Below are 15403 nucleotides of genomic sequence, written 5' to 3'. Positions count from 1 at the left end.
ACTGCTTACATTCTCCCACCCAGGCTTGTGTACATATATTAATCTCTCTCTGATCCTCCTGAGCTGTTAATCATGGTCCTGAGTTGCTGAAAGTCATCAACTTGGGTTTGCTGTGGTGGTGTTTTTTCTACAGCCTGTTATCAGAAGCAGATGCGGAACATGCATATGTCCAATTTTTTATCAGTTTCCTTTGTGCTATTATAAACTTAGGACAGGTACGTGGTGGGTATATGTCATCAGGGCTACTCATGATTATTGCATAACTTTGAGAATTTTGTCAGAAAAATACCCCAATTACTTAAAGCTACTATACTCAGTATTTTATTATTAAACTTAATGTTAAAGGCGCCCCTGTCGCCCTAATCAACAGCTTTCCTGAGATCTTTGGAATAATGTAACATCCATCAGCACAGTGTTATGGTCCAGAATCTCACTGTTTTGATTCACGCTCATTCAAGACAGTGGTTTAGTGGTTTTGTAGGCAGTGGTTTTAATAAAAAAAAATCTCTGATAAACCCACTGCAGATTATTCACTCAGTTCCAAACATGATACTGACAGTTAGAGACAGTGAAGAATTCACATTGCAAAAATATACACAGACGATCAGGAGATAACAAGCTCTGGTAGGCTCTATCTGCCACAGCGAGTCATAACATGCTCTGAGCCTCACAAGGTCTGTGTACGTCTGTGTGTCCTGGTATCAGGTTGGGACTATGGACGTACCATTCCTCCTGATGATAAACCCAAATCCTGGGTTGCAGCAGAGAAGATGTACCAAGTCCATCACAGAAGAAGACTCATAAGACCCAGGAAGAAGACATTTGATAAAGTGGCTTTTGCTGAAGTCAGGAAGTTGATGGTGAGAAAAAGAGTGGTTTGGAGAGTTTTTTATAATGAGGGTAGCTTCTCAGTCTTTTCTCGTGCTTGTCTCTTGCATATAGCACCGAGAATCAATTGAAGGATGGGAATACTCTTCCCTGATTGGATGGAAATTTCGAGGGAGGGGGTGCTTCTCTGCCACGTTCCACCCCCACTCATAGAGGAGAAAGATGCTCCCATCAGATTGCATCGAGGCCTCAGCCGTCTTCAGACTGGAAGGTCCATTAGTGAGTTTTGCTCCACCCCTCTAATTAAGGCAGCTAAATATGCATCGCATTCTTAAATGTCGTCAAATTCCAAGGAAGTTGACATGGCAAAAAGGTTACTTTCCTGGAGAAACTCACACAGCTGATTGGCTACAACCTTTTCAAGGATTTTAGACAGTAAGGGGAGATGGACATCGGTCTGTAGTTGACTAAAACCTCTGGGTCTAGGGTAGGTTTTTTGAGAAGGGGTTTGATTACAGCTATTTTAAAGGACTGTGGTACATATCCTGATGATAATGACAGATTGATTCTGCTGAGTAACAAACTATCAATTAGGGGCAGAATTTCTTTAAGTAATTTTGTAGGAATGGGGTCTAAGATACAAGTTGTTGGTTTAGAACATGAGATTATTTTGGTCAGCTGATCAAGGGTGATCAGAGAGAAGCTGTCTAAATAATAGATACGATTCTAAGCAGTTTCTGAGATTTCTACTCCTTATGGTAGATTAGTGCCAACTGGGGGCAGAGGGTGGTTGATTTGATTTATAATAGATATAATCTTATCATTAAAGAAGGTCATAAAGATATTCTTATTTAGGGATCGAGGAATACTGTGTTCGGTGGAGGTGTGACTCTGTCAGCTACAGAGCTGAAGAAACCTGGGGTTGTTTTTATTCTCTTCTATTCGTTTTTTCTTTTATTAGTGTGGAGTAGTAGCAACTCTTGCTTTGTGGAGGGCCTTCTTATATGCTTTAACACTATTTTTCCAGGTAAGGTGAGCCTGGAAAAAGTAAAGTAAAAGTAAAGTCCAAAGTAAGGTTCTGAACACAGGGATATCAGTCTCACTCTGTTTTTATAGTACTTTGAAAGATCCAGAAATTAACCGATTTGGTTGTACACATGTCGGACTTTATTTTGTAAAATCTCTTAATCTATACAGTAAAATGTTTGATCTTCAGTGTGTGGATAGTCCGAGAGGTCCTGAACACAGGAATATCAGTCTCCTTCTGGAATTATTGAGCAAAGTCTTTTTATAGTACTTTAAAATATCCAGAAGTTAGCTACTTGATGCAAAAAATATGTAACTTTTATTTTGTAAAATCTTTTAATGGATACAGTCAAAATGCATTTCGTAAAAATTACACAGGTTAGACGATATACACTTCTTGTGAATATAATCCAATACATTTATTTTTCAATTATGCATTTTTTTTAGGCTCCATGTCAACAGTTTATTTTGAAAACCGGACGTAGGCCCACATGTGTTCTTCCTCTAACTTCGAGTACTCCGTTGCTTTTCCCGTTCTGGGCGGTTTTGGATACATTTGACCGCTCCTGGCTGCTGGGGCCAAACTATGGGCCAAGCACACGCACGCACAAACGGAGTCATGTGATTTCCAGTAACTGCAGGAACAGAAAGTGAAAGGGTTCAGACCATAGATAGACCGTTTAGATAGAGTTTCAGACTTAATTCTAACTACAAGGAGCAAAGGGAGGAAACGTGAAGTCTGAGGCTGGTGAGTATTCAGCAACAATCGTATTATTCATATTATTTTACTGTCACAGACTTTGAGTCAGTTTTTTATTCGTGGACTTTAGAGAGAAGAAGATTCAGGACGACTAGCTTATCTAGAGTTTCTGACCCCGGCCTTGGTAATCTAACCATGGATAAATCCCCAAAAAGAAAACTCCCGGAGGAAATAGAGTTTTATTCTGCGTGGACAGATTAATTTGCTTTCACTGCCAACGATGCAGGTTTACATGTATGCTTGGTGTGTGTCGAGGAATTGGCAAACAACAAAAAATGTCATGTTTAAAGACATTTCCAGAGCAAGCACACAGCATTTGCTGAAAAGTACCAAGCTGGAGATGAGCAAAAAAAGCATAGTTCTGTGTTTATTCATTTATTTCAAAGTAGGCCTGCACTCGTATTTTATTCTCCTCTTCATACGAGTTTGGTGTTTTGTAATAGCAATAAAAATAGCAATAAAATGTCAACAGTTTTTTTATTGTCGTTGTATAATGTGATAAATGCAACAGACTATAGTTTTTACATATATTGTATAACTATATATATAACTTTACAACCTGTGTTATCGAATATGTTTTGCGACAGATTTAATTTTGGGGAAGAGGGGGCAAAATGGCTCTTTCGATAGTAAAGGTTGCCTACTACCGTGACAACAGGGAAACCGTGTAGGAGCATTGACTCTGTTATATTTGAAGAAACACTGAATTTACGTACCTGCCTTCAGTGTGTGTGTGTTTCAGCTCACAGTCAGACTGAAGATGAGTGGTCATGAGGAGGAAGAGGAGGACAGAGCAGAGTCTCCAGTGTTCAGCTGTGTGTCTCTGAAGAGTGACCAGTCAAAAGGACTTCCTCTGTACTTCAGTACTGAACCTGGACCCTCACACCCAAAGTAAGAGACCTGCTAGACAGAAGTAATGACAACCTGTGACTGTGACATTTGAGTTACCAGGAAATGTCTTCACAGAGCGAGGAAGAGGAGCCATGTTTCTGAGGAGGAGCAGTCGTCCTGCTGTGCTTCATGTCAGAATGTCCTGAAAGATCCAGTCTCCACCAGCTGTGGACACTGGTTCTGCAGACAGTGCATCACCTCATACTGGGACCAGTCTGGTTCTTCAGGAGACTCCTCCTGTCCCCAGTGTGGAAAAAGATCCAGAACAGGAGCTGGAGCTCAGACAGCCGGTCAGAGCACTACTGTACATTACATTACATTACATTACATTTCATTTAGCTGATGCTTATATCCAAAGTGTCTTACAATAAGTACAATAACAACCATGAGGGTACAAACCCAGAGCAAAACTACAAAGTGCTATAAGTAAGTGCCATTTAAATGCTAATAAATTGTTAGTTTAAACTTTGATTCAAGGTATAGTCGGAAGAGGAGTATTTTTAGTTTGCGGCGGAAGATGTATAGACTTTCTGCTCTCCTGATGTCATTGGGGAGCTCATTCCAACATTTAGGAGCCAGGACAGCACACAGTTGTGATTTTGAAGAGTGTTTAGCTCGCAGTGAGGGAGCAATGAGCCGATTGGCAGATGCAGATTGGAGTGAACGGGCTGGGGTGTAAGGTTTGACCCGATCGGTTCGCCGCACTGTACCTAAGTACTAATGTTTTAAAACGCATGCGGGCAGCCAATGGTAACCAGTGAAGGGAGCGGAGGAGCAGAGTAGTGTGAGTGAAATTAGGTTGGTTAAAGACCAGTTGAGCTGCTGCATTCTGGATGAGCTGCAGAGGTCGGATGGCACTAGCAGGTGTGCCAGGAGGAAGTTACAATTGTCTTTGCAAGCCTGGACGGTACATGTCTCTGCTGATGTCTGACTTCTTCCATCAGCACATGTTGTCTTATTTTGTACCTCATACGGCATCAACATTTAACATCGTTATAAAACCACAGAGTTAGAAAGCTTTTATTGCTGAAGGTTTTCTGTATCTGATAAAAACAATCAGCAGATTCTCAGATTCTCTGTCTCTGACATTGTTTCTTGTCTTTCAGCAGATCGTGGTCTGCAGGAGTATTTAGATGAACATAAGCTCAGTCTGAGGAGGAGATGTGAACATGTGACTGAAGGAACTGATGAAAAAGGAAGAAGAACCCTCCTCAACAGGATCTACACTGAGCTCTACATCACAGAGGGACAGAGTGAAGAGGTTAATACTCAACATGAGGTGAGGCAGCTTGAGACGGCTTCCAAGATGAAGAGCCTCCACGACACTCCCATCAAGTGCCACGACATCTTTAAAGCCCTAACTGACCAGCAGAGCAGCATCAGAATCGTCCTGACTTACTGCGTTGCTGGCGTTGGAAAAACCTTCTCTGTGCAGAAGTTCACTCTGGACTGGGCAGAGGGTTTAGAGAACCAAGATGTGGGTCTGCTGACTGTGCTTTCGTTCAGGGAGCTGAACCTGGTGAAGGACCAGCAGCACAGTCTCCTCACGCTGCTCCGTGTTTTCCATCCAGCGTTACAGAAGCTCACGGCAGCAGTGTTAATTTCGTTGACGATAACGATAACGAAAAATATTATTTAACGCCCCTTTTCCCATGACTAAGACGAGACGAAGACGTAACGAAATGGCTCTTTGAAAATAAAAACTATGACGAAATCTATTTTAATTTTCGTTAACGATACGAAACGAAAATGTTGGCGGTTGACTAAGTCACAACAATTTTTAAAAACATAATCGTATCAGGCCGTCATGAAGTACCCGGAGCGGCGAGTGTGTGTGTCTGTGTGTGTGTGCGTGTGTGTGTGTGCTGCCAGACAGCGCACCGGTCCCGAGGCTCCGCCCCCTGCCGCAGCGCACTCGCTCAGAGAGACACAGTGAGATCAGAGCTCGTTCACATGGAGCAGGCCAGTCACTGACTCCCCGGCTGCTTCTTAACTATGGAAACAGTGAAAACACAGAGTTTCTCTGGTCTCAGCTGCTCTGAGATCAGCGCCGCAGCCTCTCGATCAGAGCAGAAGCTGCAGTTGGTTTATACCGAGCTTCAGTTTCCTCCTCCGGTCTGATCTGCTTTCACTTTTTGTTTTCACATTTCGCCAACTAAAATATATAGGCTGCAGCTATATGTTTTTATTTATTTAAAAATAGGGTACTTCTTATTTCATACATTTCCCACAAATATGGGGATGACTCAAATAACCCTACATAGTTCTGCGTTTAATTTATTTCAAAGTAGGCCTACACTTGCCTGTGTATTTTCTTCTCCTCTTCATAAGCATTTGGTGTTTCCCTTTGTTGTAACAGGTAAAAATAAATAAAATGTCAACAGTTTTCTTTATTGTTGTTCTATCATTTCATAAATGCAATAATCTACATATTAGTATAGTATAACTTTATATAACATTTTATCAGCTTTGTTATCATAATGTTTTGCGGCTCCAGACAAATTTTATTTGGGGGAAGAGGGGGCAAAATGGCTCTTTTGATAGTAAAGGTTGCCGACCCCTGCTATAGACCTATAGGAGGGACATCTAATGGACAACCTAAGTACTGCAAGCTAGACTAGTATGCAGTTGTAGACACAACACAGGGGGTCCCTGGACCTGAGAAGGGAAGATAAGGAGTTTAATGTGGCTATTAAATGTGACTAAAACTAGACTAAAATGTAATTTGTTTTCGTCGACTAAAACTAGACTAAAATGTAATTCGTTTTCGTCGACTAAAACTAGACTAAAATGTAATTTGTTTTCGTCGACTAAAACTAGACTAAAACTAAGAAGGATAAAAATGACTAAAACTAGACTAAAACTAATATGCATTTTCGTCAAAAGACTAAGACTAAGACTAAATCAAAAATAGCTGCCAAAATTAACACTGCACGGCAGAGACGCTCGCTGTCTGTAAACCTTTGTTCATCTTAGACGGCCTGGATGAAAGCAGACTTTCTCTGGACTTCAGCCACAGGAAGTGTGTGTCTGATGTCACACAGAGGTCATCGGTCAACATGCTGCTGACAAACCTCATCCTGGGTAATCTGCTTCCCTCGGCTCTCATCTGGATAACCTCCCGACCTGCGGCAGCCAATCAGATCCCTGCTACATGTGTTGACAGGGTCACAGAAGTACGAGGCTTCACTGACGCCCAGAAGGACGAGTACTTCAGGAGGAGATTCAGTGATGAAGAGCTGTGCAGCAGAATCATCTCACACATCAAGACGTCCAGGACCCTCCACATCATGTGTCAAATCCCAGTCTTCTGCTGGATCAGTGCTACAGTTCTGGAGGACATGTTGACCACAGACCAGAGAGGAGAGCTGCCCAAAACCCTAACTGACCTGTACTCCCACTTCCTACTGGTTCAGACAAAGAGGAAGAACAACAAGTACGGTGAGAGACATGAGACGACTCCACCGCAGCTGATGGAGGCTGATAGGGACGTTCTCCTGAAGCTGGGGAGGCTGGCACTTAAACATCTGGAGGAAGGAAACATCATGTTTTACCAAGAAGACCTGGAGTACTGTGGTCTTAATGTCACAGAGGCCTCGGTGTATTCAGGAGTTTGTACTGAGATCTTCAGAAGAGAGTATGTGATCTTTCAGAAATCAGTCTACTGCTTTGTTCATCTGAGCGTTCAGGAGTTTCTGGCTGCAGTCTACATGTTCCACTGTTACACCGAGAGGAACACAGAAGAACTCAATAACTTCTTGGGAACATATGGGGACACAGACAGCACTTTCTCCCTGGATGACCTCCTGAAGAGAACCATGAGGAAATCCCTCACCAGTACAAATGGTCATCTGGACCTGTTTGTTCGCTTCCTTCACGGCCTCAGTCTGGAGTCCAACCAGAGAGTCTTAGGAGGCCTGCTGGGTCAGAAAGAGAACAATCCAGAGATCATCCAGAGAGTCATCAACAACCTGATGGAGATGGAGAGTGGTGACATTCCTCCTGACAGAAGCATCAACATCTTCCACTGTCTCACTGAGATGAACGACCACTCAGTTCATCAGCAGATGCAACAGTTCCTGACGTCAGAGAACAAATCAATGAAGAAACTCTCTGAGATCCACTGCTCAGCCCTGGCCTACATGCTGCAGATGTCAGAGGAGGTTCTGGATGAGTTGGACCTGAAGAAGTTCAACACATCAGACCAGGGTCGACGGAGACTGATCCCAGCTGTGAGGAACTGCAGGAAGGCTCTGTGAGTCCAGACATGATCAATAACATGATCAATCAGTGTAGATGAGTCGTTCTTCCAATACACTCAGTGTTAAGTGATTCTCATTGTTTTGGGCAGCATGGTGTTGCAGTGGTCCACTGTTAGTGCAGCCTTTCTGTGAGGAGGATGTTCTCCTTGTGTCTGCAGGGTTTTCTCTGGGTTCTCCAGCTTCCTCCCCAAACCCAAAGACATGTAGACAGGAGTTAGGTTGATTGGAGACTGAAATTCAGTGTGTGTGTGACTGGTGTGTGCGTGTGTTTGTGTGTAATAAAGTAATTAATATGTATACATATACATTCTCATTGTTCTCATGTACAAACAGAACAACTAGATCAGATCTGGAGAGTGAAATCCAATGTGATCACTGTGCTGGAGTTTGAGGGTTCAGACATACAACATGTTCGGTGCAAGGGAGATTATTGTATATACTTCATATATATATTTATATATATATATGAGCAAACAGCCAGCACAGTGTGAGGAGACAATCACAGAATAAGTGTTATGGATGAGAATCACTGATTGTTCCTTTAAATTGAAGAAGCAGGAAATATTGTTTATTCTTGTTTCTTGTCAAACTAGAATTACCACCCTGCGTTTGTACGCCACCACCAACCACTGCAGTGCGAGTCCCCCTAATTCTAACAGATTCTTTAATTACAGACTCATTGGTTGTGGACTCTCAGAGACTCACTGTGAAGTTGTGGCCTCAGCTCTGAAGTCAGACCCCTCACATCTGAGAGAACTGGATCTAAGGGACAACAGCCTGCAGGATTCAGGAGTGGAGCTGCTGTGTTCTGGACTGGAGAGTCCAAACTGTCGACTGGAAACTCTGAGGTCCTTAAATCCTTGTTCACTTTTCAGACTCTTATTCGGTCATTATTTATTTGAAGTGTTACAGTTCTGCTCTGCTCACTGTTCGTCAGCCATCTGTCACTCACCCAGCCTGTCAGTCCTGTCCACCTCATCAGCCCAACTCCATTCACCTGCTGCTGATCACTAGGAAAGTGTCAGTAAATAACTGAGGCCGAGCACTCGTCCTATTCAGGTTTTCAATTTGAGGCACATTGTTATTGAGACACATTGGACAGTTGATAAGTCAGAAACAAACAGGAAGTGACTGTCAGGAGCCATCTCTACTTTAAACAGTGTTTAAATACACAAACCTGCTCATTGACTATTTATCTTCCATGTTATGAGTCTGAGTGACATGGATGTTTGTTATTTTCATGCATGAACTCAGTTTAATTTACAGTTAAGTTGTATTCTTTATTCAGGTTGGAGAGATGCAGACTGACAGAGATCAGCTGTTCTTCTCTGGCTTCAGCTATGAGGTCAAACCCCTCTCATCTGAGAGAACTGGGTCTAAGTGACAACGACCTGCAGGACCCAGGGGTGAAGGAGCTGTGTGGTTTTCTACAGAGTCCAACCTGTCAACTGGAGAGACTGAGGTCAGTTCACTGACTGACTTTAGTAGATCTCATATCTATAATACAACATTTATACACAATTTATCTCCTTTAATTAGTTTTTTTACATAATTCCTCTACATACATAACTTGAATCCATTCATTAATTATTTGTGACATTTTAAATATTCAGCTACTTGTTAAAAACACATGAGTTTAGTTCTAGATTTTTCCTCAACTGATCTGCAAGACAGAGACTGGGTCCAAATAATATATTTTTACTGAATCAGGACTGGTTTTTAGTCCAACATTTCCGAGTTCATATTTATCTTCCATGTTATGAGTCTCTGTGACATGAATGTTTATTTGTTATTTTCACACATGAACTCAGTTCAATTTACAATTAAATTTTATTTTTTATTCAGGTTGGAGAGCTGCAGACTGTCAGAGATCAGCTGTTCTTCTCTGGCTTCAGCTGTGAGGTCAAACCCCTCTGATCTGAGAGAACTCGATCTGAGTGACAACAACCTGCAGGACCCAGGAGTAAAGGAGCTGTGTTGTTTTATACAGAGTCCAACCTGTCGACTGGAGACTCTGAGGTCAGTTCACTGATTGACTTTTATAGATCTCATATCTATAATACAGTATCTATACACAATTTATCTCCTTTAATTCTAATTGAACATAATTCCTCTTCATACATTACATGAATCCATTAATTAATTTATTTGTGACATTTAAAATATTCAGCTGTTAAAACACATCTGAGTTTAGTTCTGGATTTCCTTAACTGATCTGCAGGACAGAGACTGAGTCCAATTATATATTTTTACTGAATCAGGACTCGTTTTAGTCCAACATACTTATTTCATATTCATCTTCCATGTTATGAGTCTGTGCTGACATGAATATTTGTTTGTTATTTTGACACATGAACTCTGTGTTTTTATATTCAGGTTTAAGGGCTGCAGACTGTCAGAGATCAGCTGTTCTTCTCTGGCTTCAGCTCTGAGGTCAAACCCCTCTCATCTGAGAGAACTGGTTCTGACTAACAACAACCTGCAGGACTCAGCAGTGAAGGAGCTGCTTGATCTAAAGCAGAGTTCAGGCTGTCGACTGGAGACTGTGAGGTCAGTATTTCACTAAACACAGTCAGTATCACAGTACAGGTCCAGGGTCTCTTCTATCAAGCAGGATTTGTCCACTTCTTAACGGGGTTAATCACCATGGTAACTTATGATGAATGGCTAACCTGCTCCAGGTTAAGTTGGAGATCAACCCATATGAAAGCTCCGCCCCTGACCACAGTGATTCTAGACTGATGTTTGGTGCACACTCTCCCTAAAGAGAAGGATAAGGGAAGTTTAAATCAAATCACCCAGACTCATTCTGTAAACAAAACACCAAATGCACTCAGTCAGCTTCCTGAAAAAAGGGCCATGTATCTTTATTGAGTAGTGAGGTCAGAGGTTTCCACCACAGTGCGTGTCCTCAGAGTTAGTGTGTATTCTCAGAGACAGTGAGTCAGTGTGTGTCCTCAGAGTCTGTGAGTCAGGTGGAACCAAGTTATTTATCTCATTCAAACACGTTATTATATCGTGGTCATGGAATTTATTTTCTACCAAAGGCCACCAAGGGGCACTGTAACTTACACATTGACACAATCACAGATATTTTACCAGCTGTTCTTCCTGCATTTAGCAAATGTGACTGAGTTTCTTTTATTCTGGATCATGTGTTTGTTCTCCTCTGTTTTTTATTATAGAACAGTTTGATCCTCGTTGTGAAATACGAGGCTCTGCTGTCAGTCAAACTGTCCATATCTGTGATTGGTCAAACACAGTTAACTCCGCCTCTTTTATGTGGACATGCTCAGATGTTGGTGAGGAAAACGTGAAATGACTTAAGGAGTTGATAACCAGCGTCATGTGACCACTTAGCCTGACTGTGTTTGTTAGGTTAAGTTGAGCTGGATCTCAGAAAGATCTCCTGGATATGTTATGTGGCTTCATAGTTCCACAGTGTTTCCTCAGTGAAGCTGTGAGAAAAGAATGATAACAGACGTCAGGATTGGATAGAAACAAAGAGAAGGAACACTCGGCCAATCAGACGAGCCAGAAAATGCTTGTGATCATTTGAGTTGATGTGAAGACGACAGTTGTTGTTGTTTTCATGTGAGCAGGAAATGAAGCTGGACCACAGCTGACAGCCTCACACGATGAAGACGGTGTCTTCTGCATCTGATCTGAGACAGTTTGTTCTCTCACTTCATCAGTGAAGAACTGATTGTTGAGGAATTGTTGACCATCCTCATACAGTAAATCTGTTCACCATGAAGAGTACAGCCCAACTCATTCCACATATACTCCCTTTTCTCTAAGTAGTACCCAAGGTCAGGTTAGAGATCAAGGGCCAACTAGCAGTGCATTGTAGGATCTACGCTCATGTATTTTCATATCTAATTCAGATGCCCAGACAGAGAAGCACCGACTCCACTTTTTTTGCTAGTGGCTAGACGTAAACTATCGCAAGGTGAGGGATATATACTGGGATGCTGTGGGAGGCATGTTCAGACTTATGGGTGACAATTGATCATGATACTCTGTAAGCGTTTGTATATTGTTCCACCTTCTGGTGAGAGTTCTCCTTTCACCAGCTTCCAGAAAACAACCATCACACTGATCAGTTGGATCTTTGTCACAGCTCTGAGATCAGTGTGACTGAAGCCTGCACATCTGTGGCTCTCATCATCACCAGGGTAACCAGGAGCTCTTTATACAGACCAGAACCGCTGCTGAGGTCCATCTGTCTCATCTGTTCACAGTTTGTCAGAAGCAGATGTTCATCAACACACAGTGAAACATGGCTTCACCTGTAACAGCAGTAAATCCACCTCTCAGAAGTGAGTCTCTGTAAACGATGATGTCTTCTTCTCTCAACAGATGGAGCTGGTGATCTTTGTGAAGGTGAATGTGAAGAGGACAGTGTGTGTGGACGGAGACTGAGCTGTGTCCTGATGATCCACAGAGGCTGAATCAGCAGCAGCTTGTGTGCGGTCTCCAATTTACACAACCCCTAATCTGCATGTGTTTATGAGATGAAGCCGGAGCACCTTTTTAAAACACGGGGAGAACGTGCCATCTCCACACAGGAAGACCCCATCTGAAACGGATTCAAACCAGGAACCTTCTTGCCCCTAAATCTTTCCCCAATTGTGTTTATTCACATGGAGAATATGTTTATTGAAATGACACAACACCAAGCAGAATAGATAAACACTCTATAAAGAGTCACATATAGTGTATTTAAATTTGCCTTTATTATTTTCCACATTTGCCCCTCAGTATATCTCTGTGGCAGTTGCCCTTGCCACGGGTCCCTCCCACACACAGCCAGAGACGGAAGTGTTGCTTTTTAACATACTTTATTATCACCACAAATAAACTTAATCACACACTAAGCAGACTTGCTTTCCAGAAGTGTCTGGGATTCTCTCCAGTGTCTGAGTCCTTGAGTTCCCCCTTGAGGCAGTGAAGACGATGCAGGTGAGGGTGCTCTCCTAGCCCCCTCACCTCCACAATCTCCATGTGGGTATAACCCAATTCTTTGTATATGTTTGTTTATGAACTTAAAATTCCGGGTTTCACGTCACAAATTGATTTCGTTGGACACAAATTGAAATACATTTAAATAACTTTGAGTTTAAAATAAGAGTTTTGTCTATTTGTCTTAGGCCAGGTTTAAGGTTAGGTTAGTGTAAGGGAAAATTCAACTGACCAGGTGTCTCACTGCTGTGACTTTGACAAACAGGGAGGTTGCTACAGCAGATCGACACACATGATGATTTAATGTCTTTTTTTCATATGCGGTTTGATGAAGCGCCTCTTTGTATTAGTTCTGGCTTGTCTTTTTTCATATTGTTTTATGAAACGCCTCTTTGTATAAGTTCTGGCTTTTGTGAACTTGCGGCCAGTTCCTTTTTGAGCACCAGTGCTTATTGTGTAACCTCTGCAGAGCTATCTATTAAAAAGCATCAAAGGTAACATCAGTCTGGGAATTTCATTATTTCCAATCTCAAAATGAATTTCCATCACATTAGTTTAACCATTATATCAAACATTAGCCTGAATCAACACTGATTCATTAAAACCATTAAAATAATGATCTACCATATTTCTTTACACATTTCATAATCTCAATATGAAGTGTTTGTGAAATCCAAAACATTGCATCTGAGAGTAACACACAACATAATTAAATGTGCCATCGAAAATTCAATATATGAGCAGACGAAATGTTGCAAATCAAACAGTGAGTTCAGTAAAATCTCAAAATCACTTTGCTTGTGGAACAATAATTACTCATGATGTCATTGAAATTGTATTCACCTTTAATTAGCATCTGTCCTGCATATAATACGTAACTCCTTATAAGTTTTTGGATGTAACCTGGTCTTGTTAGGAGAGATGCCGTTCATCCTGGGATGGGGCCGCTCTCTTATCTAGGAATATTACCTAGTCTATTAAATGACAACCCAGAGTTGGGACCAGGAAGCAGAGCGACAGTGCTCAACACTTCTCTGCATTCCCTCTGGATCAGTCACACAACCACATCCACAGAGATCGTATCGGTCCGATTAAATTATTTAAATCAAACAATAACAAAGCGAGAATTCCACAAAAAAATCGAATACAAAACTAAAAGCTTAAGTTGATGCACTAACTGAATACTAAATTGAAAGTATGCTGTTAAAATAGCAGCAGTGAGATGCAACTGTTGACATCCAACATAGTGACATATAAATTACTACTAAGCTGAAGAGATTGCTATGGAAGATGATTGGGTTGAAGTAGTAGCACACAGTGTGACTTCAGCAATCCCAGTCTGGGTAAGACCACACGACATTGATGCAGATATCTGGTTCCTATTTCTAGACTTAACACATTCTATGTCACTAACAACTCTAGTTTTTTACTACCCTGTTGATATCAGTTAACATGACTTAAAATTCTATCAGAGTCACAACATCAAACGTCATGTTCCTGGGCATCCACAGTTACACAAATGGGATCTGAGTTAAACCGGATTAAAAGGATAACATGGATTTGAATTTCATTATTAGTTTAAGTAACTAAAATAAATTAAAGCAGGCAGTTATACAAGGCCGCCCCAAGGTCCCTTTATAAAAATCTAGACCAGATTCCACACTGGAAGTATTAACATCAGTAAACTCAGTTCATAGGCCTGTTAGAATGGTGCAACACCTACTACAGCACCAGCAGAGCTGACAATCACATAGTTTCACTGTGATGAAGGAGTGAAACAGCTCAAACCACCAGTGGATGGATGATGTGTGCTAGAGAAAGGGCTGCACATTGATGCAGTGTATGAATGTGCTATAAAGCACTTTGGGGCTGACGGGGTAGACTGAGAGTCATACTCTAACCGGAAGGTCGGCGGTTTGATCTCATTCCGCATGCCGAAGTGTCCTTGGGCAAGATACTGAACCCTAAAATTGCCCCTAACCATAGAGAATGTGCTGCACTTATAGAAACATAGATGCACAGGATAAATGTGTGTGTAAATGGTAAATGGTCTGTATTTATATAGCACTTCTCCAGTCTTGATGAACACTTTGTGAACTCTGTGTCTGAGTGATCATTTTATAAATACATCAAAGCACAGCTGTTGTTTTTAACTTATGTGTCTGACTAAACTGAGTCTTTCTAATCTACTGCTGCACAGTATGATTGATCTCTGTGTCCGATTATCAGTGGTCCTCCCTGCAGAAGAGGATGAGTAGTATAGTTTGATGGTTGTGTGGTGCTGTCTCAGTCTGCCACTGATCGATCAAAGCATGTGAGGCTGCAGAACATCAGGTCGGACACCATAGAGAGCAGCACAGGGGCACCTCAGGGGACTGTCTCCCCTCTTGTTCACAGTCCTGCCACCTGCAGAAGTGTTTGGACGACTCTGCCATTGTGGGCTGTTTCAGCAGTGGAGGAGGCTGAGTATGGACGTGTAATGGACAGGTTTGTAGTGTGGTTATGGACTAAACCACCTGCCACTTAACATCACAAAGACTGAGGAGCTGGACTTCAGGAAGGGAAGGACTGTTCCGAACACAGTCACCATTAAGGTATCAATGGTGGATGTTGTCAAGGAATACAAGTACCTGGGCCTCCATGTAGACAATCAACTGGACTGGTCAAGAAA

The 15403-nt window shown here is 41.9% G+C and overlaps 2 protein-coding genes across 7 annotated transcripts; both read left to right on the top strand.

Moving 5' to 3' along the window:
• Positions 1-2446: 2446 nt before the first annotated feature.
• On the top strand, positions 2447-5898 carry LOC133018423 (E3 ubiquitin ligase TRIM40-like). 4 transcript variants are annotated; one of them, XR_009682808.1, is made up of 4 exons: positions 2447-2602; positions 3393-3505; positions 3581-3795; positions 4615-5898. XR_009682808.1 is itself a non-coding variant. In XM_061084789.1 (4 exons), exons 2-4 carry the CDS (start codon positions 3375-3377, stop codon positions 5142-5144), a joined length of 879 nt encoding a protein of 292 aa, XP_060940772.1. In that variant the 5' UTR covers positions 2447-2602; positions 3357-3374; the 3' UTR covers positions 5145-5898. The 4 variants fall into 4 exon arrangements, 3 of the variants coding, with proteins under 3 accessions (XP_060940772.1, XP_060940773.1, XP_060940771.1); XM_061084789.1 differs by having other exon boundaries at positions 3357-3505; positions 4612-5898; XM_061084790.1 differs by having other exon boundaries at positions 3341-3505.
• Positions 5899-6296: 398 nt separating this feature from the next.
• On the top strand, positions 6297-13230 carry LOC133018422 (NACHT, LRR and PYD domains-containing protein 12-like). Of its 3 annotated transcripts, XM_061084786.1 has the most exons (7): positions 6297-7760; positions 8442-8615; positions 9056-9229; positions 9613-9786; positions 10144-10317; positions 11844-11945; positions 12130-13230. In XM_061084786.1, exons 1-6 carry the CDS (start codon positions 6565-6567, stop codon positions 11905-11907), a joined length of 1956 nt encoding a protein of 651 aa, XP_060940769.1. In that variant the 5' UTR covers positions 6297-6564; the 3' UTR covers positions 11908-11945; positions 12130-13230. The 3 variants fall into 3 exon arrangements, with proteins under 3 accessions (XP_060940769.1, XP_060940770.1, XP_060940768.1); XM_061084787.1 differs by lacking the exon at positions 11844-11945; XM_061084785.1 differs by having other exon boundaries at positions 11844-13230.
• The last annotated feature ends 2173 nt before the right edge of the window (positions 13231-15403 follow it).

The sequence above is a fragment of the Limanda limanda genome, chromosome 13, assembly GCF_963576545.1.
Source record: "Limanda limanda chromosome 13, fLimLim1.1, whole genome shotgun sequence".
NCBI classification, from domain to species: Eukaryota; Metazoa; Chordata; class Actinopteri; order Pleuronectiformes; family Pleuronectidae; genus Limanda; species Limanda limanda.
The sequence above is the reverse complement of the archived record's forward strand: the minus strand, read 5'-3'. Positions and strand labels throughout refer to the sequence as shown.

Excerpts from the sequence above, each read along its gene's own strand:
- LOC133018423 (XM_061084789.1), top strand. The coding sequence starts at position 3,375 with ATGAGTGGTCATGAGGAGGAAGAGGAGGACAGAGCAGAGTCTCCAGTG. Across the intron at positions 3,506-3,580 it reads CCTGGACCCTCACACCCAAA|AGCGAGGAAGAGGAGCCATG; the intron begins GTAAGAGACCTG and ends ATGTCTTCACAG. Across the intron at positions 3,796-4,611 it reads AGCTGGAGCTCAGACAGCCG|CAGATCGTGGTCTGCAGGAG; the intron begins GTCAGAGCACTA and ends CTTGTCTTTCAG.
- LOC133018422 (XM_061084786.1), top strand. The coding sequence starts at position 6,565 with ATGCTGCTGACAAACCTCATCCTGGGTAATCTGCTTCCCTCGGCTCTC. Across the intron at positions 7,761-8,441 it reads AGGAACTGCAGGAAGGCTCT|ACTCATTGGTTGTGGACTCT; the intron begins GTGAGTCCAGAC and ends CTTTAATTACAG. Across the intron at positions 9,787-10,143 it reads TGTCGACTGGAGACTCTGAG|GTTTAAGGGCTGCAGACTGT; the intron begins GTCAGTTCACTG and ends TTTTATATTCAG.